Source organism: Populus euphratica, unplaced genomic scaffold (genome assembly GCF_000495115.2).
Source record: "Populus euphratica unplaced genomic scaffold, PopEup_1.0 scaffold140.1, whole genome shotgun sequence".
NCBI lineage: Eukaryota > Viridiplantae > Streptophyta > Magnoliopsida > Malpighiales > Salicaceae > Populus > Populus euphratica.
In genome coordinates this window covers 995-25,301 of record NW_011500028.1, presented here as the reverse complement: position 1 = coordinate 25,301, position 24,307 = coordinate 995, and the positions used below count along the sequence as shown (strand labels likewise).

General features: G+C 33.2%; 3 protein-coding genes and 1 long non-coding RNA gene across 8 annotated transcripts; 2 read left to right on the top strand and 2 right to left on the bottom strand.

Annotated features, from left to right (window-relative positions):
• Positions 1-2,222: 2,222 nt before the first annotated feature.
• On the bottom strand, positions 2,223-19,470 carry LOC105142275 (uncharacterized). Its single transcript, XR_845526.1, has 3 exons — positions 19,384-19,470; positions 18,034-18,037; positions 2,223-2,233 (listed from the first exon to the last, which is right to left on the bottom strand). It is a non-coding gene; the product is annotated as an uncharacterized LOC105142275 (long non-coding RNA).
• Positions 4,603-6,398, bottom strand: LOC105142272 (L-ascorbate oxidase homolog). Of its 2 annotated transcripts, none has more exons than XM_011049824.1 (3): positions 5,535-6,398; positions 4,996-5,492; positions 4,603-4,903 (listed from the first exon to the last, which is right to left on the bottom strand). In XM_011049824.1, exons 1-3 carry the CDS (start codon positions 6,396-6,398, stop codon positions 4,603-4,605), a joined length of 1,662 nt encoding a protein of 553 aa, XP_011048126.1. The 2 variants fall into 2 exon arrangements, with proteins under 2 accessions (XP_011048126.1, XP_011048127.1); XM_011049825.1 differs by having other exon boundaries at positions 4,996-5,477; positions 5,520-6,350.
• On the top strand, positions 13,826-15,718 carry LOC105142273 (L-ascorbate oxidase homolog). The gene is made up of 3 exons (XM_011049826.1): positions 13,826-14,073; positions 14,175-15,281; positions 15,418-15,718. Exons 1-3 carry the CDS (start codon positions 13,826-13,828, stop codon positions 15,716-15,718), a joined length of 1,656 nt encoding a protein of 551 aa, XP_011048128.1.
• Positions 19,390-22,948, top strand: LOC105142276 (uncharacterized). Of its 4 annotated transcripts, none has more exons than XR_845527.1 (4): positions 19,390-19,525; positions 20,591-20,686; positions 20,796-20,868; positions 22,698-22,948. XR_845527.1 is itself a non-coding variant. In XM_011049827.1 (4 exons), the coding sequence occupies exons 2-4, from the start codon at positions 20,602-20,604 to the stop codon at positions 22,470-22,472; spliced, it is 495 nt and encodes a 164-aa protein (XP_011048129.1). In that variant the 5' UTR covers positions 19,444-19,525; positions 20,591-20,601; the 3' UTR covers positions 22,473-22,691. The 4 variants fall into 4 exon arrangements, 2 of the variants coding, with proteins under 2 accessions (XP_011048129.1, XP_011048130.1); XM_011049827.1 differs by lacking the exon at positions 22,698-22,948 and adding an exon at positions 22,136-22,691 and having other exon boundaries at positions 19,444-19,525; XM_011049828.1 differs by lacking the exons at positions 19,390-19,525; positions 22,698-22,948 and adding exons at positions 19,546-19,712; positions 22,136-22,691.
• The last annotated feature ends 1,359 nt before the right edge of the window (positions 22,949-24,307 follow it).

Below are 24,307 nucleotides of genomic sequence, written 5' to 3'. Positions count from 1 at the left end.
TGGTTCTTATCAATACATGTACTTATTGATATTCCCATCTGTATTTAATTTTGTTTTAAAAAGTCATTTCATGCCCATTACCTTTTTGTGAACTAATTTATCTATCAATAACCAGGTTTGATTTTTTTTATTCATGATGAGCTCCTTCTTTATTACTACTACCCAAACTTCTGAATTGATTACTTCTTTAAAATTTGTTGGTTCTATTACAACGACATTACATCAGCTATAAATATCATCTAAAGACCTTGTCCCCCTCAATGGTTTGTCATCAACATCATCATCCTTTCCATCAACCATTTCATTTTGTTGCTTTTGTTTTGGCCTTTCAGTTAAAGCAATTTTTCAGTTTCACGTAACACTTTCTGAAAATTTTAAATCTCTAGCAATCACCATCTTATTAAGTTTCAAATCATAGATTTTATAGGCCTTAGATTAAGTGTTATAGCCTATAAGAATTCCTATATTTGCCTTTTGATCAAGTTTACTCCTCTTAACTTTAAGTTACAAAACATAACAAGGGCTGCCAAAAACATTTAAATGATTAACATTGGGTTTTAAACCATACTATATTTCATAGGAAGTCTTATCTTCCAAAGCTTTTATAACCATGCGATTGAGAGGGAAGGATGTTATGTTTACTGCTTGATAAGCATACAATAAATATATTTTTAGTCTTCTTATAATATTTTTTTATACTATGTTTTAAGTATAAATAAGCATATTATGAATCTGTATAAGAATCAACAAAGTTTAAGGAATTCATAAAATATTTGCTATTAACACTATTGTTTCTTTTTTTTTTTAGGTGTCAAGCATCCCATTAAAGGCTAAGAGTCTAACATAGAAACGATGAAAGAATGCAAAAACAGAGTTTATTTTAAGATTCAAAAAAGGGGTAGGACAAACCTTTAACATGTCATGAATGAAAGAATAAAGCTAAGATTGTCGGGTAGTGTAAGAAGCCAAGTCAAAAACAAAGTTTATTTTACAGTAGAGTTGGAATTACAATAGAGTTATGACAACAACAAGTCCGTTTTCAACATAAATTCTGAGAAATTTAACCAACTCTAAGGATCAGATAAACAAGGAAGGAATTACATAGCATAAGGATTCTTAATTAGCCTAAGAATCATGAAGAAATTCAGCAAGAAAAGAATAAATAGAGCAAAACATGGTTGAAACAAAAGAGAGGCGACATTTTTTTCTTCTCTGTTTTTCAACTTTCCAGTTGCTATGAACTAAACTTTGGCTTTTGATTTAGAGGATTTTTGTTCCATTATTGTGTTAGATTGTGAAAAGAGATATTTCTAACTTTATTTTTGGACATTCAAGTTTTTATTTTGCCTAAATTTGGTATGTAAGCTATTGTTTTTCATTTAAGCTTTTTGAATAGCTTCTGTAGTAGGCATTTTCTTTTTATGCATTTTTAATTTGTAATTTTTGATTTGAATCAAGAAGGAAAAAAAATAAATGAATTTGGTTAATTTAACTTTTATGTTAAAAGAATAAGACAAGTAAAAATTATTAAGCTTTTTAATGATAGCTTGGAATATTTGATCATTTCTTGTTTTTAAAGCTTTTGTAACCAGATATAAAAACTGGTTTTCAATCTTAATTCAATTAATGTTAAGGAATTAATTAGAGACTTTTTGTAATTAATTTAATATTTTTTTATCTTCCTTTCTTAAAGGAATTTTAGTATTTGCTCGAATTAAAAGAATATTTATTTTATTCGATGATCAATCTAATTCATTGAATGGACAATATCTTTGAACCGAGTACATAAACAATAAATTATCTTTTGTGGTTTTTTTTTTAGAGTTATAATTTTCTTATTAAACCCTAGTCTTTATTTTAGTTTTTTATAAGAAGATTTAGAATAATTTTTACTGGGTTCGACCTAGCTTCACTACATTGTTAAAAAAGAACTAAGTCTTTAAAAAAAAAGAAAAGTCATAATTAATTTTGATGGTTTTGATAATAACCACTGCCTTAACCTACAATTTTAAAGGCATTTTCTTCTCATATAGCAAACATCTTGCCATGTTCAACATTCTAATTCTCCTCTCACTAATCTCATTCTAATATATAATATAGGGCATTGTCAACTAATGTTTTATCCCTTCTTTAACCAAATACTCAAACCCATTGCTAGACCTCAACACCTTTAATTTGTTTCATGTTTCTAGCTAAACTAGTATCTTAAACTTTACAAATTCAATACATCAGCCTTAGATTTTTTTTTTAAAAAAACCCAACAGTACCTACTATAATCATCAATAAATAGAGAAAAGTAGTTTTAACTATTCAAAAATTCATTTTGCATAAAGTCACAAACATATATGTATACTAATTGGAGTTTTACTGAAACTCTAAAAATATTATCAAGAAAAACACTTCTCGTCTGCTTTCCTGAATGACTGGCTTTACAATTGTTATTTTGTTTTTGTATTTTTGGTAAACTAGAGGCCATATGTAAATTAACCATTTTTTTTAAGGTTGCATAATTAAAATGCCCTAACCTTTTGTGTTATAGAAAATAATCATTTTCAACAATAGTGTTAGCACATAGATAGAGTTCTTTCCAATCAATATTAAAACTCTTATCCATCATTTTAATATTGAGCAATGATACTCCTTTGTTGTCTTTAATGTCACACACTCTATCATTAAAAAAAAACAATGAGTAAACAAATTGAATTGGTTGTCCAACACTAATAAGATTGTGATTAATTTTAGGTACATAAACTACATTTTTTAGAGATTTTATACATGATAAAGTTTCTACTTCAACCATTCTTTTTCCCTCAATCTTCACATAGTCTTCATTACTAATTCTGACTTTAGATGAATAGCTTCTATAGTCATATGATTAGTACAACCATTATCAACAAGCCATGATGAATTATTTACCTTGGTTATGATACACACTTCTTCTATTATTGTCATGAACAAAAGCTCTTACTTAGCTTCTGAATTCTCTTCAACTTGAGCTTGTTTTTCTGCATTTGCGTTATTCTTATAAAATCTTTAAATGTGGCAAAATTGCTTGTATTTTTTGCATTATGCATTCTTGAGCCAACAATAAACTTCAAAGTGATTTGTTTTTTGATGGTATTTGCAAGGAGATAAGTGCTTTCCTTTCTTTTCCTTCAGTGTAGTTGCTTTGTTACCAATTATTTGATTGTTAACCTCTTTATTTTTCTCTTTTTCCTTTTTGATTTCTCCTATAAGAGTTCTTTGCCTGACTCCTTTCTTTTGAAACTACAACAAAGGTTTCTTCACTTGTGCCTTCTTGTCTGTGAGCTTGTCTTAATTGCTCCACAGTTTTTAATGCATTTAGTCTTCTAGAGAGAACTTACAAGAGCCTTTTCTACTATCCTTGAATAAAAAAAATCTTCCCTCGTTAGCCTTATTTGATTCATAATCTTTGATTTTTTTAGAAGTCTTTGATAATCTTTGTTTCCTTCATCTTCGTACCTTTAAAATGTCTTTTGAAATTCAAAATTTGTATCTTTCTAGACCTTTTTTTATCACGATGAAATTCAACTTTTAACTTGTTTCATGTTTTTTTGACAGTTTGACAAGCTATAATTATGGTGAAGACTTCTTTACTTATAGCCTTACAAAAAAAATACCAAAGTAAATAGATAAATAAAACTAAAAAATAGTTGATAATAACCTATGACACCACTTCAATATATGTATTCTAGTACTGGTCATCCATCAGTAGCATTAAACTAAATTTTCTATTGTCTTCTTGTACAATCATTAAAAGAAAAAAAATTAGTTTTTGTGATTGTAGATTTTATATTTAATTTCTCTACTTTTTATTTTTTCTTTAAAGATTTTTAGTTCTTGATATTAGGATTGGATGATCTAGTTTTTTTTTTCTTTTTTGATAATAGATCCAGTTCTTATTAATTAGTTCTTGAGATATGTATTGATTTTTTTCCACCGACTACCTTAAAGTGAACAAAGGTATTACATATACCTCATCTATGTTCCACACTTAAGATGATAGATCTATCAAGACTTCATGGAAAAAGGTAATAAATGGACACTGATATTTTTTTAGTTTCTATTTACTTAAATAATATTTTCTACTCCAATTGATAACATAACAATAATATTTTTAAAATTATATTTAATTATCAGTTATTATCATAATTATAGATCAGTAATTAGTTAAATTACAAAATGAATAAGATATATCTTTTTGACCGAGTGAGTAGATAAATCATTACCTACACTAAATAAATAAAAACATTCATGGTTTATAACTCCAAGATATTGTTATTTTATTAATGTTTTAAAGATAATCATAGACATTGCCTTTTAAATTTGTTTGTTTTCTTGAACATTTAAAATTACTAACTCGTAAACCGAGACAGACCTCGTCTTTGAGATTAAAGAAAACATGTACGAGAAGCAGAAGGTTAAGTTTTATTGAATTCAATATATATTGTATTCTGACTACATCAAAGGGAGAAAGAACAGAACAATTGTCTGATGAAAAAAATAATAATTTGGAAAAAAAGGAAGTTATGGCAACAAATTGGAAAGGGTTAACACATGGAGGATCAGCCGCTCTATATATTAGACGCTGTAAGGTTCGGGTTTTGGCAAGTCCTTGACGAGGCCACATAGCAAAGTATTATCAGGAATATTGTACTCGTCCCTTAGGGAGCGAGCAGGGGAAAGAACACTGGCATACAGCTGTTGTCCTAGATAAGCCCTCTCCCACATCTCTGACCTGATGTTCCACATTCCAGCATTGTCGAATGTCAAAAGAATGGCAGCCCATGATTTGGGGAAGACCTGAACGGTTGTCCTGCTCACTGCATCAAGAAGATTGTAGTGCTTTCTCTTTTCAGGGGTCCAAGTGCCTGGCTCCACTCTGTTGGTTATAAATATTCACAGTAAGTTTTTTAAAGACATTCACTGCATGCATCTGCGTGTGTTTAGTTAATAAATTAATTAATTACTTACGCGACTGCGAAGAACGAATAACCATCCAAGTGATATGATTGCATGCTCTTCTCGTGGTTCTCAAAGATGATCTCTACGAAGTTACGGAAAGTGAGGTTAAGGACATTGGGTTGTGAGACAATCTTAGCGTGAGCAATGTTGGCTTGTGGACTGTCCTGCATGGTGTCATATTTGAACAACTTGTCTGCAACCCCATAGTACTCGGCAATTTTGAGAGGTGTCTCTGGATCAACGTGAGAGACGCCATTGAGGGCATAGCGAAGCTTGCCACCTTCTCGGCTAGCCGAGTTTACGAGCTTAATGGTGCGGGTAATGTTGATGGAACCATAATGGTAGGAGCCTTGAGGGTTAGGCCTAGCAGCACTGGCTGTAAGGTTCCAGCGGAAGGAACGGAATTGATTGAGAGACCAAGCCCATCCAACTGGTGCCTCAGGGAACTCAGGTGATGCTGGACCCTTGCCGTTGGTGTAACGAATGATGCCCTTGGCGGTGAGAACCTGCTTATTGAATCGGGTGGAAGCCACCATGTAGGTGAGAACCTGCTTATTGAATCGGGTGGAAGCCATCATGTAGTAGTCTTTGGGAGCTTGGTTGGCTGTCACGAGGACACTGAAGCATTGTCCAACATGGACATCTAGTGACTCGTACACGTTTTGCACCACATGGGAGCCCTCCATCTCCACAAGCTTCATCGTATGGCCTTGGATCCTGAAATTGAGAGTATTCTTGAGCCCAGCGTTGCAGATTCTATACTTGTATGTCTTTTCAGGCTTCATTGTGAAGAGAGGCTCATCCTTGCCATCTCCCATAGCGTTTTTGCCATTGATGAGGACGCCGTCAGGCCTTGCAAGAGAGCGCCCGCTATCCAATAACTTCTGGAGAGCAGTGTGGCTCTTAGTGTACCAGTCATTAAGTACGACAGTGTAGTCATCCTCGGGATCAGCATAAGGTACAGGGATGAGTAGGCGGCTGTTGATGCGAAGGCCGCCAAAGCCTCCAGCTGCACGGTGCATGCCTGTGGTTGGGTAGTAGATGTAGCTACCAATCTGGTCCTTAACCTGGAAGTGGTAGGTGAAGTTGGTTCCTGGGAGGATTGGACAGTTGGTCCCAAGCACTCCATCTTGCCATGAATTCTTTCTCTGCTGGATGCCGCTCCATGTCAAAAGGAAGGGCTCATCAATGTTGTTGAAGACATTTATGACAATGTTGTTGTTACTGGTGGAGTTGATATTGGGTCCGGGGAATTGATCATTGATGAGAATCACCTGTTGGGGAACCCCCAAAGGGGAGAGGGTGCCGTAGGTGACGTTCCATGTGAAGAACAAGTAAGGGTCTTCACCCTGGACTCCCAACATTGCTCCTGCAGAGAGGCAAAGCAAAACCATGAACATCACCCCAGCCATCTCTGATCTTTGTGTGTGATTTTGGATCGGGTAACGCTTTCCCCAGCTTCCCCCCTCACACAATTAATCTCGCTTCTTCTATAATTAAGAAGAGAGATTTACCTTCTTCTACATCTGGAATGCGCTGCGTACCCTCCTCCTTTATACCATGCATGCAAGGAAATTCTACCATCCGATTCCGCATATTCCTCTCTTAGGCTCTCCCCCTTGCATTGCTCCCTTCCTCACATTCAAAACAATAAATGAGGATCTACCCCGAGTTTAATGGGCTCCTAAGATTGCTCCTTTTTTTTTTTCCTTTTACAAAATTAACCGATGCATGCCCACAACTCATGTTAATTTCCTAAAATTCATATAAAGTGCCTTTGACGTGATTGATTATATGATCAATGCTTTTAATTTTTCCCCTGTTTCAAATGAGTAGGGTTTTTCTTTTTTAAAGGCTTTTAATTTATTTTGTTATCTTTTCCACCATTTTTGTTTCAATCGCAACCAACTATATATGACCAATTTGTTACTTAATATAGAAAAATATTCAGTCAAATGTCTAAAACATTGCCTTATTTATTTATTTTTAAGAAATTCAAATATGGTGTCAAATGTCTAAGGAATTGCCTTGGTTTTATTTTTTTTAATCCTAATTATTTTTCTAAACAATTACTATACTTATATTTAATCAAATTGGAACAAATCCCCATCTGTAGTTTAATTAATTAGGACATTTGCAGAAATAAAATTTTGAAGCTAGTAAAGGCTAAAACCGATCGAGAATTTAAACTTGGAAATTAGTGTAAGACTTACCAATATATCATGAGTGGCAAATTAAATTTGGCAAATACCTTTTTTTTTGTTTTTATGGTACATGTATGTTTCTTGGGACATGAGATGTGAATTAAATCCATATTTAAATTGAAATTAAGATTTCTTTTTTTTTTCCCCCTAAATCAAATAGATTGATTAACGTTAACAAAAGTTGATAAAATTAAATATTTTTCATGATAGGACCAAAATACTTTATAAGAAGTTAATATGATAAACACCTAAGGCTCGATATATCTTCATAAAGAAAGAAAATGAAAGAGAGAGAAGATGCTATGTTAATTTAGAGATCAAATGTTATAAAAGTGAGGAGAGTACCTGTTTGGTCCATCTATGAAAACAGCTTTCGGTTATTTTGACCTTCTCGGTCATCTTAAGAACTTAAAATTAGAGCATGACTATTGAAACAGAGAAGAAAATGAAACGGCGCTGCGCTAATATCTTTTACATGACAGTGGAGGTAAAGTTATCATCAATTTATGAGGGCAATATGAATATCATCTTATTATATGCAGGTTAAATCCAATGAGTTATTTTTTTAATTAATATAGACATTTAAACTAGCTTGGGTTTACATTGACTAAATCATACAAGGTTTTAGTGGCTGTAAGATTTGTGTAACTTGAACAAGTGACTTAAAAAAACAAACTTAGAATCTAATTAATTAAATTATAACTTTTAAATTAAATTTTAATCAATTAAACTATATCCTTGGAGTTAAATCCCGTAAGTTTTATTACATGCATGCATGGCTGCCCGGCTAAAAAATCACCTCATGCCCCCTTAACTTTTTATTTATGGTTATATATATCAACTCCTTCACCAAATCATAATTTATTTATGGTTGGATGACGTGTTAGAAAATGACGAATTCAAAGTTTTAGCTTCATTATGGTATTTTACTAGAAAGAGAATGTATAAAGAAGTAATTAATTAAAACTACATAAAAAAAAAAACCATCATTGATCAAGGAACAAGACATTGGCATAATTAATATAGTCTCCATTATCAGTAAGAACACCATCATCTTTTACCATTTGCAATTGCGGAGAAGATGCACTAATTTCATGGGCAGAGAGAGACAGAGTACTTACAAAAAGAAATACGAAAGTACTGCAAATAGTTTATTTTAAGTTTGTTCTTTCTTGTTTTCAATCTTCAGCGATTCATTTCTTTAATTTTCCCGTTTTATTCATTTATATATTTCTTTTAATTTTAATCAAGTATACCCGTACAAGTGGTAATATCACCTATTCAGCTAATTTAACAGATTTTCGTATCTAATAATATTAACGGAGGGTTTAATACCTATTAAAATCATTAGTAAAGGGTTGATATAATCAAAATTTCGAATGAAGGGATAATAATAATAATAATAAAAGGTACAGGGACAATCAGGGCAGAGCAAAGAATTTTTTTATCCTTGGTTATAATATAAATATACATAAATTATTTTTTAAGATCAATTATTAATTTGGATATATAAATTTGTCAAGTTAACAATAAAGTTTTAATTTAAATATATAACATAAAATATAAAAAAATAAAATTTAAAGTACATAAAATTCAAAATAAAAATAAAAATAAATTACACTATTAAAGTTGCACCCTTCAATATTTTGTAAAATATAATTCATCTATAATCGAATCCGAATCAATATCTTCAACAAACTCTTGTTTAATGTAAATCATCGTAGAATCTGCTAAGAACTCCTTTTTTATTTTATTAAGAAGTACAATTTTAACATGTTTCATCGCAAAAAATATCTGTTTTGTAGTGACAGTAAAAACATGCAAAGTCAAAATAAAACAAATCAACCTATCAATTAAATGATAATGCTGCGACTTATTTGTTCCAGCTAATCCTCAACATAATTCAGAAATAATAGGCATATTCTAAAAGCTCTCATAATGAATCACATCAATCTAATAATGTTCTAACTGAGATCTCAAATAATACATCTCTTATTTATTGAAATCTTTAGGATAAAATTTCTCAGCAAGCTTGTAAATAGCATTAACTTTAAATTATTTAAAATTATCCTGAGGTTTTAAAGCAGAGCTAAATATAAGGAGTTTCACTATCCCATCATTGAATTTAGAATTTAATTCTTCCAATTGAAAATCCATTGTTGAGTTAAATATATCATAATGTAATGCTGGTAAATTGTCACTGAACCTTGTTATTGACATGAATTACCTATAGCTTTTTTATACAAAGCATTTATATGTGGCATGTCAATCTCATATTTTGTGCAAACAAATTGCACATTTACAAAGAGAAGATCAAATCCAGCATCTTTTAAAATTCAAAGCAATGCTTTAGTAGTTGATACAAGATCCATTGCATTTAAGATGTCAAGAAATTTTTGCTGTAAAGCTCAACAAAGTAAATTAGTAATCCTCATATTTTATGCATCAAATATAAGATGAATATAAATTCAAAAGATTTCATCATAATCAAATAACCACTAGCTTTTCCATATATAGAGTTAGAACATCCTTTTTGAACTATACTTTAAAGCATAGTAATAGTTGCACCATACATATCTATTAATCTGTAAATAGAATCAAAATAAGAGCTCCAACGATTAGTTTTACTTTGATGTAAATTATCGATTTGATCAGCCACTCTACCAGTCTCACATTCTCCAATAGTTACCATATGTATAATTTCTATAGCCTAAGCATCATGTAACTCGATATAATGTTTGAACGAAGTACTAATAAAATGGATAATAATTGTTAATTTTAAGAAAAATAACCAAATAAAAATCTCATTTACAGTTGCTGCAACTAATGTTAGTTATTGTCGGTGAGCAAAGCAATGTACATAATATACATAAGGACAATTCATGAGAAATAGAACTTGTAATCCATTCCATGCTGTTGTCTATCCTAGTTAAGAGCATATTATTTTTACATTTTAAAAATATTTTTTTAAAAAATATTTTTTAATTATTTTTTGATATTTTTCAATACTATATTAATATCAAAAACAATTTTTTTAAAATAATCAATACTTCACTCTAAAGGTAAACCTTTCAATGATACATTAAACTTACAGGTTGCTATCCTAGCTTGCCATGTGGTTGGTAACATGCCTACCACATCATGGCTAGAAAAACAAAAAAAATATCCCTTCAATTTCATAGAAAAGAATAATTAATGGAGGAGATTATTGATGGGTTTTGAGTTGTGTCGGCAACATAAAAATGATAGCTATGTGATCTGGTAATCTAGCTAAAACTATATTATGAATTAATTAGAGCATGTCCCTGCATATGAAAATGTGGTGTGAAGAAGGACAATTACAAGGTATGTTCAAGAACTCGGAATATTTTGAAAAATATAATTATAAATATTCAAGTATTCCTATATTTGTTTTTCTCTACCTGAGTTACAATCCACCTGAGCCTTGTGAAAGGCTCCGCCTTTAAGGACAACCATCAAAGTGAGTTCTTGAGTGTAATTTAATTGATCATATATATGTTCAATCAACATGATGGCGTCGAAGCTAAAAAAAAGTAAATAGTGGATCAATTTTTTTTTGTACTGTTGAGTCCCATTTGTGATTGTTCATTAGCTTTGGCTAATAACATTCTAAAAGAATGCTCAAGTCATGATTGTTGATTAGCTTCAACTAATGACATTCAAGATGGATGTCTGGGTTGGATTGTTGGCAAACTTTGATTAAGGCATCTTAGTAGGATGACTTAGTTGTGTTTGATGATTAGCTTCAGCTAATGACATCAAAGATGAATGGTTGGGTTATGATTATTGATCAATTTCAGCTAATAACATCCTAAGAGGATGACCAAGTTATGTTTGGTGATTAGTTTTGATTAAGGGCAATCTAGAGTGATGTCTAGTTTGAATTTGAGGGTTGGTTTCTATTAACATTATTCAAGATGGATGATCAAATTTGATTATTGTATTTAACCTCAATAATAAACGAATTATTAAAGGTCGTGTTACGTAAGAAAGCATAAATGAAAGAATTGTACCCTTTTAGATTGTAAATGAAAAGTGTCATTACTATTCCTTTAATTATCCATTTCTATATTTTTAAATTAATTGTAAGGCTTGAGATTATCTTATGATGTAATAGGGATGTCACACCAATAAGGTGCATAAGAAAATTTGTTTCATGGCTCACACTTTTTGAAAAAGAACTATATTTACTTGTTATTGGTGTTATGTATTTTATAGGGATGAATGTACTAATTGTATAATTACTATTCGACACTTTTGGAATGAATGATATCGATAGTTGTAATGGAACACTAAAACAAATGTATGGACATGTAAACATGATGTTATAAATTCATGCATATGGTATTCTCTCTTATGAGAATATTGTATGGTGAAATCACTTGAATATTGTACTATACTAAGAAATAAATTCTATTATGATAAGCCCTTGAATACAATTGCGATAATGTGCACTGTCATTATTTATGGGATGTCAATTTACATTACCCTATATGGGTTGTGCCTGACTAATGAATGTAACACATTTATAAATTCACAAAATGATATCGTGAAAGTATTAATAATCCGATGACAAAAAAAACACCACCGATTTTAGCTTTGAAAAAGCCAGGTTGTTACATATGTGATCGTTTTAATGTTATATACATCAATCTCCAAATGATAAATGTGATCTTCTCATTACTATATGCATCAATCTCTAAGGAGTAGACTTGGTCTCCTTAATGCTTTATGTATCATTCTTTGATGGATAGACTTGGTTTTTTTAGTACAAATAACAACATCATCTAATTACCACTTTTTAGTGGTGACTCTCATGCCTCCATCAAATAATAATAATAATAAAAAGAATGATCATGATGATGATCACTATTTAGTAGAGAACATTTAAACCCCATGACAATGCTAGGGAAACTACATACTCCCATTCTCTAAAGAATCCGTAATCACTTAGAAATTTCTAAGTATAGGTTCACCCTTTTTGGATTCCACACAACCATTTAGAAATTTGTATAAACGATCAACATGATCTCCTCAATCTCTTTGAATTTTTCTAAGCATACATTCTTAGTACTTTACACTTGAAAGTTTTTTTATTTCAATCTAGGTACATATTGTTTTGTACTCTTTTTTTTCTAGCTTACATCTTGCTTTTATATTAGCAAAACTCATCTCTCTACCTAAATTGAGAAATTAATTAAATTCTTTGTATGTTATTATATCACAAAGGCTAGGGGTCTAATGATGAACCAAGTTTTTATAAGTATATCCTTACCAAATAATATCAGATAAAGAAAAACTTACAGATATAAATTTTTTGGATATAAACATGCCTAGTAAAAGCGTATTGGGTCTAGCACTAGTCAAACCTAGCCATGAATGAACTTGATAGTGTGCTAAGCCCTAAACATGATAGGTTTGATGCTAGCCAGACTCAACCACAACTAGGCTTGGTAGTAGTGCCAAACCCAATCATAGATGGACTTAGTAGTATACCTAGCCTAGGCGTGGTGGGTTTGGTGCTTGCTAAACTCAAGAGATAATTAAGTCTAACAATATCAATTTTATATATTTTTATATAAAATCATAGAGAAATCATTTCTCAACAAATTAAATAGGTTTATACTCTACTAGGACCATTGGATGTATTGAATTTTTTCATAGCCAATCATGTCACAATCTTTTAGCTAGATAAAATGAGTGAAATATAATTCAAAATATTACTAAGGTGACATCACACTTCAGTTTCTCCTGTCTATCAAAGAGTAAGACTCATGAGTTATAAATACAATATGAGATCTTCATAATATGTTCACAATCTTTATTTTCTACTATATATGTATTTTCAGAACATCTCTCTATAGAGTATTATTGTATTTTCTCTTTCTAAAAATATACTTATTTAAGTATCGAGGAATCCCCACCTCTACCATAAGAGATTTTTTGCAGGTATTAGCTACAAGTCACTTTAGCTTGCCAAGTATCAAATACAAGCTATCAATCACCTTAACAAGAAAAAAATAAAATTAATCAATTATCTAACCTGAAACCATATTCCTAGATTACTTGAAATTTTGAAATTACAATGAGAGTGACTGCGGACCGGGGGGCTGTTTAACAGAGGATATGTAGAAAAAAACAGAATCAATATGTGTAAGTGTAAGTAGTATTCTATTTATTTTTCAAAAACAAAAAAAAAGAAAGAGAGAGAGGAGAAGAATACATAATAAGAAAAAGGTGGTGCTAGGCTCCCAACCGTATGTGTAAATTTAGGCAGGAGGTAATGTCTTCCAAAGCAAAATTCTAGGAAAGCAATGCATAAAACTCGGGGTCGTGTAGTTTGATAATGTGAGATGTGAGGAAGGGAGAAATGCAAGGGGGCAGAGCAAACAATGAGGACAGAGGAATTTGCGGGAATTCTATGGTTGATATTTAGTATATGCATGGAGGATCCGAGTATAAGAGAGGGAGGAGACTTGAAAATGTAGAGAAGAAGGCAAATCCATATATCTTCTTCCATTAACTAGGGAGGAATAGAGAGAATTTTGAATTTCGTCGTGATTAGATCTAAGGGAGGAAATAAGGGTTAATTACAACATAACCCGATCATCGAAATGGCTGGGGTTATGATAATGGTGTTGCTCTGCCTCTCTGTAGGGACCATGTTGGGAGTCCAGGGTGAAGATCCTTACTTGTTTTTCACATGGAACGTCACCTACGGTACCCGCTCTCCTCTGGGAGTTCCTCAGCAAGTCATTCTCATTAACAATCAATTTCCAGGTCCCAACATCAACTCTACCTCCAACAACAACATCGTCCTCAATGTCTTCAATAACCTTGATGAGCCCTTCCTTCTGACATGGTAATTTCTTTAATTTGCTTAATTTCACACACACATATAATATTGTTTAGTTGAATTTTCATTTGATCAAAATAAATAAATCCATGCATGCATGCATGCAGGAGCGGTGTCCAACAAAGGAAGAACTCATGGCAAGATGGAGTGCTTGGGACCAACTGCCCAATCCTCCCGGGAACCAACTTCACCTACCACTTCCAGGTTAAGGACCAGATTGGTAGCTACATCTACTACCCGACCACAGGCATGCACCGTGCAGCTGGAGGCTTTGGCGGCCTTCGCATCAACAGCCGCCTGCTCATCCCTGTACCTTATGCTGATCCCGAGGATGACTACACCGTCATACTTAATGACTGGTATACCAGCAGCCATGCCACTCTCAGGAAATACTTGGATGACGGCCGCTCTCTTGCAAGGCCTACTGGTGTCCTTATCAATGGCAAAAACGCCAAGGGAGATGGCAAGGATGAGCCCCTCTTCAAAATGAAGCCTGAAAAGACTTACAAGTACAGGATCTGCAATGCTGGGATCAAGAATACTCTCAATTTCAGGATCCAAGGCCATACTATGAAGCTTGTGGAGATGGAGGGATCCCATGTGGTGCAAAACGTGTACGAGTCACTCGATGTCCATGTTGGACAATGCTTCAGTGTCCTCGTGACAGCCAACCAAGCTCCCAAAGACTACTACATGGTGGCTTCCACCCGATTCAATAAGCAGGTTCTCACCGCCAAGGGCATCATTCGTTACACCAACGGCAAGGGTCCAGCATCACCTGAGTTCCCTGAGGCACCAGTTGGATGGGCTTGGTCTCTCAATCAATTCCGTTCCTTCCGCTGGAACCTTACAGCCAGTGCTGCTAGGCCTAACCCTCAAGGCTCTTACCACTACGGTTCCATCAACATTACCCGCACCATTAAGCTCGTAAACTCAGCTAGCCGAGAAGGTGGCAAGCTTCGCTATTCCCTCAATGGCGTCTCTCACGTTGATCCAGAGACACCTCTCAAAATTGCTGAGTACTATGGGATTGCAGACAAGGTGTTCAAATATAACACCATCAAGGACATGCCATCAGCTAAGATTGGTAAGGTTGTCACACAACCCAATGTCCTCAACCAAACCTTCCGCAACTTCGTTGAAATAATCTTCGAGAACCACGAGAAGAGCATGCAATCATACCATTTGGATGGTTATTCCTTCTTTGCGGTCGCGTAAGTATATATTTTATCTAATTAATTAGTTTAGTTAGATTTCTCAAATTTGCAAGCTAATATTCTATATAAGTTTTTTAATTGAGATTGAACTAATGATATTGATTAATATAATAATATATCTATATGCACACAGTATTGAGCCTGGCACCTGGACCCCTGAGAAGAGGAAGAACTATAATCTCCTTGATGCAGTGAGCAGGACTACTATCCAGGTCTTTCCCAAATCCTGGGCTGCCATCCTCTTAACTTTTGATAACGCGGGGATGTGGAACATCAGGTCTGAGATGTGGGAGAAAGCATACCTTGGTCAGCAGCTCTATGTCAGTGTTCTCTCCCCTGAACTCTCTCTTAGGGATGAGTACAACATTCCTGACAATGCTCTGCTTTGTGGGAAAGTCAAGGGCTTGCCCAAGCCTAAGCCATACACCATATAAGTCAAACTACCAGACCCCATTCCACCTGATACAGTCTCGTCGAATGGGTAGCTGTATGAGAGAAGAGCGAATGATGACAGCAAAGCGGTGGTGCTCAACCATAGAATAATTCTTGGCATTGCATGAAGTACTTAATTGCGAACAACTTGAAGAGGGAGAAGAGGCTTGATAATTAAAAGATAAAGAAAGGTTGAGGACACTCTTTATTGTTTTGACAATTTTATATTATGATTGTATCAACCTTATTTTTTTTAAAAAAACGCCATGATATTTTTTTGTTGTTTTTTTAATCCAATCATTATAATTTCATAATATACATATGTACTAGTTACTTTCCTTGCCAAAATAAATATCAATTAATTAATTGTATGTGGTTTCAAGTGGGTTACTCGCGAAGATCAACTATAATTCAATTTTGATATTAATATTCTTCCTCTCTTAGAATATTTCGAGGTGAAATCTCATCTTTACATGAACCACAGAAGTAAAAAAAAAAAAAAAAAAACTATCGGTATGTTTTGTCTTTTTACTTCTGCTCTTCTTCTTCTTCTTCTTCTTCTTCTTCTTCTTCTTTTATAGATTTTATCCATTATTTACGTCACTTTCTATGGATCATACTGTTGTGTAACGTTTATTAATGCCAAGCCATATCAAGAAGAACTAGGTATACTGATTCTAGGATTCAATAGAAAAGATAACAGAAAGAAAGAATTAACAAAGGAAAGAACTCTAATATCAAATTGCAGAAAAAATAAAGATTGCAAAGAATTAGAAATAAATAGCCTCACACCACTCAAGAGAATCACTCTCATTTTAAAATCACACCAAATAAAAGAACTTTTCATTATAATCTACCCTTCTAGACATACATTCTATATTAAATAAAAATATATATTACAGTTATTTATTAGATAACTACCTTTTAGGATAAAAACAATGATAGTTTATAATTAACTTCTTCTGCCACTTGGAATTATAAGATTATCTTCATCCATTATTAATTAACTGCCTCCTTATCAACATGCTTCGCTAGATCATTCATGTCAACATGCATTGTTGAAATTTTGGCTTTCACAGAGTGCTTCAATCCTCTGGAGCCTGCAAAATCTGTAGTTGTGGCAACACATTGCTCCTTGTTGGAATTTTGTTCCCTTTCATTTGCATCAATTTCCTCTCTTCCCAGTAACTTGCCTTGGGCAAGTAATGTTCACCATAATCTTTATAAAGTTAAGGATTAAGATGATGGACTTCATGATCTTATAAACAGACTGCTTGTGATTTCGGCTTGGACGCCCACTTTACCAAAAACTTATAATAACCTCCCCTCCTGGTAGAGACAAATTGATGGGTTGATATTAAGTCAACACTTTCTGGTGTAGGTTGAACTTGTGGAATTGTTGACGGACGTTCCTCTTATTCTTGAGCAGACATAGAACCTTGATAAGTCATAAGGTCTTCTACATTGAAAACTAGACTGAACTGGAGGTAAGTCAATTAAATAAGCATTAAATCCCAACTTTTTAAGGATCTTAAATGGGCCAATCTCCTTGGCGTGCAATTTGTGATACATTCCAGGGGAAAATCTTTCAGGTCGCACTCTGATCAAAACCAAGTCCCCTTCCTTAAAATGCAGCTCTCTCCTATTTTTGTTAGCCTGTGTACATATTTAACAACATGCTCTGTCATCTTGCTTTTAACTTCTTCACGTAGGTTTGACATAAAGGCCGCAAAATCCACTCCTGCCTCACTAATCTTTTGAGGTTGAGGCAGAGGAGTGACATCAGTAGGAATCTTCTGTTTTAACCCATAAACTAATTCGAATGATGTGGTGCCTATTGTCCGATTTATAGAATTATTACATACAAATTCAGTCTGTGGCAAAATTAGATCCCAACTTGCATCATGTTCATCAATTAAACATCTGAGCAGATTGCCTAGACTTCTGTTGGTCACCTTAGTTTGGCCATCTATTTGTGGGTGGAAGACAATAGAAAATAGGAGTTTGGTACCCAATTTAGCCTGAAGAGTCTTCCAAAAATAACCAACAAATTTAACATCCCTATCAGATATCCTGGAGACTGGAATGCCATGTAAATGCATAATTTCTTCTAAGAACAGTGAAGCAATATGATAAGCATCAAAAGTCTTACGACATGGAACAAAGTAAGCCATCTTATAAAATCGATCCTCCACCACCATGATAGAGTCATTACCTCAAACAGTTTTTGGAAGGCCAAGTACAAAGTCTATACTCAAATCAACCCCAGGTCTCTACGGAATTGGTAATGGCGTGTATAAGCCAGTATTGTGCTTACCATCCTTGTTTATTCGACAAATTCTGCACCTGCTCATAATAATATTGATGTCCCTCCTTATATTGGGCCAGTAGAAACGATCAGTAACTAAAAAAAATGTCTTGTCTTGCCCAAAATGACTTGTCATTCGTAGTTCCTGAATAATAAACTCCCATAAAGATCCTTTAGGAACACAAATCTAACTACCCTTCATCAAATATTCATCTATTAGTTTATAATATGCAACTGCAATGGATGGGTTGCCGTGTAAGGACTCCTAGACCTCTTTAAAATCAGCATCAGTGTTGTAGTGATCCTTCATAGAAGCCATTCCTAAAGAATTTATTGAGAGGATCATCAATGGATAAGGCCTGAGGCTAAAAGCATTTGCCATTTTGTTTTCTTGTTTAGTCTTGTGTTAAATAACAAAACTAAATTGTTGCAAATAGCTAAACCATCGAGCATGCTTGGCACTTAACTTGTTTTGAGATTGCAGATACTTTAATGAATCATGGACCGTAAAAAGATCAAACTCACGATGAATGAGGTAGGATCTCCAGTGTTTCAAAGTCTGTACTATTGCATAAAACTCCAGGTCATACGCTGAATACTTCCTCCTGATTTTCATTCAACTTCTTGCTAAAAAATGAAATTGGATGCCCTGCTTGACTTAGCGATCCCAACTTCAAAAATTTGAGAGAAATCTGGAAGTTATAGAATAAGAGCCTTTGCCATCTTCTGCTTAATGTTCTTAAAAGCATGTGCCGCTGCAAAAGTCCATTTGAAGCTTTTGGCTTTCAGACATTCAGCAATTGGAGCCATGATAGTGCTAAAAACTTTGATGAATCTACGATAAAAGGTGGCTAGGCTATGAAAGCTTTTGATTTCAGAAAAAGATTGAGGTTCTGACCACTATGTGATTGCTTTGACCTTCTCAGGATCTGCTTCTACTCCTTGTTGAGATATGACAAAGCCTAGGAAATTTATTTTAGATTGTAGAAAAGAGCACTTGCTGCTGTTAGCATAAAATTTCCTTTGCTGCACCAACAAAATTTGCTTCAACTGATAAATATAACAACAAAATATTTTTAATCTCAATTTTAATCATAATTTTAATTAAATATTTATTTTTTTAAATTAATTAATTTTTTTTTAAATTACAACCACACAATACCAAACACACTTTAATTTTTTATTACTAATAAATTTAAATCTTTTTATTGTTTATAAAAAACAAAATGATGGTAAAATCCTTGAAACAAAGTTTAATTTTTTTGTGTCCAGAAAATTATTTGAGTTGTCATTGTTTAAACAAAATATAAAAAGACCCCATGATCCCTTTGAAATTTAAAATGATACTTATGTCCTTACGAAAAGTCTATGCTGAGTCGCTTCCAACGACGACTACCTCAATTGTAACGGCCAGTGACTTCTCCAAAGGACTTTCAAGAAAGCTCCGCGTTTGGAAACTTGTTCTCTGAAATTTTCCATCTTTTTGCAAGTACTCCCTCAGGTACTATCTCTCTCATAACTATTTTATTTAACGCAAAAATGTTCTCCTTTTGTTTCCTTTTCCGAGATATTATATTAGTTTTTTATTTCAAGTAAGAACAAGTAGGCTTAGGGTCTCAATATTTTTTACGGACTCTTGTGTTTCATTTTTGCTTGATTGCTATTTGATCTAAGGATCTGGTGTTGAGGTGAGTTATTAATTTTGAACTGTTTTGAATATGAACTATCCGCTTGTTTGATTGTGTTTAATTTTAAGAATGGAATTCATGAATTGAAATTAGAGATTCATAGATCGAAACATTTTTTTATAATTTAACTTTTTTTGATTGATTTGAACTTGAAATTCTTTTTTGAATGAGTTAAAGAGAGAATAAGAATTGATTTTGTGCCTTATTTTTAGCTGTGGTTATTGATTTTGAGAAGATGAAGAGTGGCCGATAACTGGATATGCTTTTCTGCTCTTTGTAGATTTCCTTTTGTCTAGCTTTTATTTTGTATTCCTTTTTAAGGTCTATATGCTGTGTACATATTTTGTTTGGTTGATGGGGTTGTAATTTGTTTTTCTGGGCATTGGGTAAGTGTTTTTTCTTGACTTTCTCCTAGGAATGACATGGAGGCTGAAAGAAAGATCTTTGTTGGAGATATGGTTCTCTCCCCTCTTATCTTGTTGAGTTGTTTCATTCTTTTCTTAAGAAGCTCCTGTGATGGAGCTTTGCAATTTATCTTGTTGAAGTTTGAGTCCTAATTGCTATACTTTGATTGTAGATCTTGTGTTTGGTGTGGTTTGTGGTTGATTTTGTGTTTGGTGTGGTTTGTGGTTGATTTTGTGTGTTTTCTTTCGATGTTGTATGCCATAAGATTAATGATTTTTCTTTTCCAAACTTGTAACATATAACAAGCAAACCTTTAAAACTTACACCAGACAAGGCCTGCAAAATCACAAGACCAATCTCTTACCTAGAGACTCTATATCAACTATTTCAAAATTAGCAATGTAATGACCTCTCCTTTCTCAACAGATCTTATTCCTGTTTTTTGTTTCCAACATATCTGTTGTTCTTTTCAGGCTTAAGAGCAATGAACTGGGTTCAACGTAAGATCTACCTCTATAATGTCACTTTTGGTCTTTTCATGTTGGATTGGTGGGAACGTTGCCTTTTCAGTATCCTCTTCTATTTTATTAGATCAGATAGATCCTTATTATTTCATCTTTCTGTCTTAATTTATTTTGAATATTGAATTCGATTTTGTGAGTTCCTAAACTTTGGCAGATATTCTGGTGATCGTTTTGATGTGGTTCATTTTCTACAATGGATCGCGATATGTCACTGACTTTTGCAAGAGGTATGTAGCATCAATACTCTCACTATCTTTGAGCTAGAATTGATAGAAGTTGCACCTTTTGATCTTGAAATTCTTTCAGATTTTACTGTTTCAAAACTCAATCAATCCCTGCATATCTAAATTGATTTTTCTTTAAAGATTCAATAAACAGAAATCCGAGTCCAGCTGATTTAATATCATATTAGGGGCAATCACTAGTTTGTAGCCCCCATGGTTGAATGTAGAACAAGAAAAAATCTGTGTCTTGAATCACAATGGAGAGCAACAAGAACGAAAAAGATGAAAAAAATAAAGAGAAATGGAGGCAGACTGCCTATCATTGGAATCTTCAAGTTTAGTTGCATCTTGGGAGGGAGGGGTTTATCTGGTGGCAATAGATACTATACTTACCCTTTGTGCTCTGGTTATTAGGCATGCTTGAAGTATTCATAGACTGGACTTAATATAATCCCTTGCTAGATTGGAGAAATGTTATTATACTTCCCAGTTGGTTAAGGAAAGGGGCACTCGAATACGCTCATTGAACCTTCCAGATCTTTACCAATTAAGATTTATGTTTCCAATGGAACTGGAAGTTCCGGACTTTGCATCTGGACCTCCCATTGGGTTTCTTTCTTCCTAGCCTTTATTCCCATTCTGTCAAATCCATGGATATTAAAACTATGCCCAAGTATGATTATCTGTCACCTGGGAAGTTAGGGCTATAGTTCTGGCTAGGGGTGAATAAAAAAACTGATAAACAGAAAAATATTAACTGAAAAAACCAAACAAAAAAAAAAACCGATTATAATATTTAGAAAAACTTCTAGTTCGGTTTCCCTTTTTGTAATGTTGAAACTGATAAACTGGATCCAAACCGAACCGGTTCATATTAAAAGAAAAGGTACTATAAATGGAAAAAAAAAGCTTTATATTCTAACCTGAACCCAGTAACCCTAGCAGCTGCCCCCTCCCTTTAAAGACATAAACATGCCACCTTCTAGTCTTTATTCTTCAATTTGTATCTCCACTTTTCAGATCTAGCATCTCAGCAACACTCCCATATCTTAGCACTCAACAATAGTCCACCTAAGCGCTCTTTTTCAGTTCTTTACAATAAGTTTTCTTTTTATATTATTTTGTAATTGTGAATGAGGTTTATCAGTTGTTTTTTGTCCGTACCTTGAGAATGCTTTAGAAACAGCAAGATTATCCTTTTTGTTTATGCTCAAAAAATATTCCTGGGGTGGGTGTGGCTACCACCTCACTGCCCTGTATGTGGGCATAGAAAAGGAAAAGCACTACCTGTGCAAGTCATGGCCGGGGTTGTCATCCTTACCAAGGAGACAACTGTCAAGCAACAACCATATAAAGCTTTATCAGTCTCAGCTACCAAGGCTGCAGCTATATCAGCAACTTTTGCAGTGAAATATACTAAAAGCCTATTCAAATGGTTAATTTCGAGTAAATATCTTGGTTGTTTGTTTCTGGAAATGGTGTTGCGATTAAGTACATATTTTACTTCTTTCTTTCAAAGCTTGAATGAGTTGGCATGTGGGAATAACGAAAGAGACTTCCAGATATTTATAACCTACTTCCAATCTTCTACTTTGATTCGTAAATAATCTTGTGCTGTTGTTTGGTTAATTCTTCTGTATTCCTTTGTGCCATGGAATGAAGACATTCCGGAGATGTGTTTTGGGCTGATGTTATCGCTCTTGAATAATTGGGGAATATAATGTTACTATTCATTCAAAATATTCAAGCAGAAATGCTGCTTCGTGTCCCTAAATTGATAATTTTTTCTCAGAAAAAGAAAATTACAGTCTAATTGCTCTTCTTGATTTCAGGCATCTAGGGTGAATCCCAGATATGAAATGTAGCAGCAATGATCACAAGGGAAATGGCAATGTGGAATATATGAATGATATAGTGGCATGTCTCCCTTGATATAATTTGACTTTATTCTATACCATCCTTGTAATGATTATGAACCATGGTCTTAAATTTGGTAAGGATTCAAGAATGTATTCTTTCTTGTAGTGATTGTGAAACTTGTCCGACCAATTGCAATTAATGGAATTTTGCATTTCATGTAGCATAACAGACTAAATCTTCCTCTTTTTTATGTTCATTCCGCTGTGAATCTTAGTTCCGCTTTGAACCTTAAAAGAAAAAGGTTGCCGTGTGCGAAAATGAATGTTGCTGCGAGCCTCTACTTCAACTGCGAGCCTCTACTGCTTTATTTATTTATTTTTTATCATTTTATTTATTATCAATATATTTTTTTATTATATTATTAAATTAAGCAAATTAATTGCAGTTGAAGATTTACTCTTTTGCTTTGTTGTGAATATCATTTCAGCACTAGAAGATGCTCAGTGAGATGATTATAATAACATTGTCCAAGGTTTTATAATGGCATTGTGTAAGGCTACACAACAATACCATAATAGACCACATGTTATTGGAGTAAAGATTTCAAAAACAAACTAAATCAAATATTATGAAACGAACATTTTATAATTAAAAAAAAGTTAAATTTAGTGAAGAATAAAAAATAAAAAAGATATGAGATAATTCTAATCATTTTCAAAATTACTAAACATCTTATATAAAATAAATAAAAAAAATAATAAAGTCTAATTTTCAATTAAATAAATACTAAAAGATAAAACTTAAAAAACATAAGTTTTGAAAAATGAAAAAGAAAACCCAAGCAAATTTAAAAAAAAATCTTCTAAACTTGTTAATATTCCAAGTTCGCAAGATGTTCAGTTTTAGACATGAGTTCAATTAAAAACTTTAATTAATTCTTCACCAATTTAATGATGAAAGATGAAACCGGAAAAAATGTTAATTTTAAAAAATTTATTAAAGTAAAAAAAATAACAAAGAAAAAAATATAAGGACTGGATTTGATAACAAAAAACTGAATGATTTCCAAGTTAATAAGTTGTTGCTTTTCGGAGCTCAGTTCAGTAGTTATTTGCCTTTAATTTGTGGCATGGAAAATCCTGACCCACCTTTAAATACCTACCAATCTTTAGGGTTTAGGGTTTGAGTTTAGAATTGGGTTTAGGGTTTGAACTTTAGGGTTTGGGGTTTTGAGTTGGCGTTGAGTTATTTAAACTCCGGTTAAAAATAAAATAATATATATATTATTTTATATTTTTATAGGAGTTTATAGACTGGGTTTATGGTTAGGGGTTTAGGGTTGTGGGTTTTACGGTTTGAGGTTCGGGGTTTTGAGATTCGGGTTTTGGGTTTTGAGATTCGGGTTTGAGATTTAGGTTTTAGAGTTTAAAGATTAGAATTTTAGGGTTTAAGATTTGATGGTTAGGGTTTAGGGTTTTAAGGTTTCAAGTTCAGGTTTAAAGTTTTGAGTTTTGAGTTTTAGGGTTTTAGGGTTTGAGTTTCCGGTTTGGATTTTGAGTTTTGGATTTAGGGTTTGAGGTTT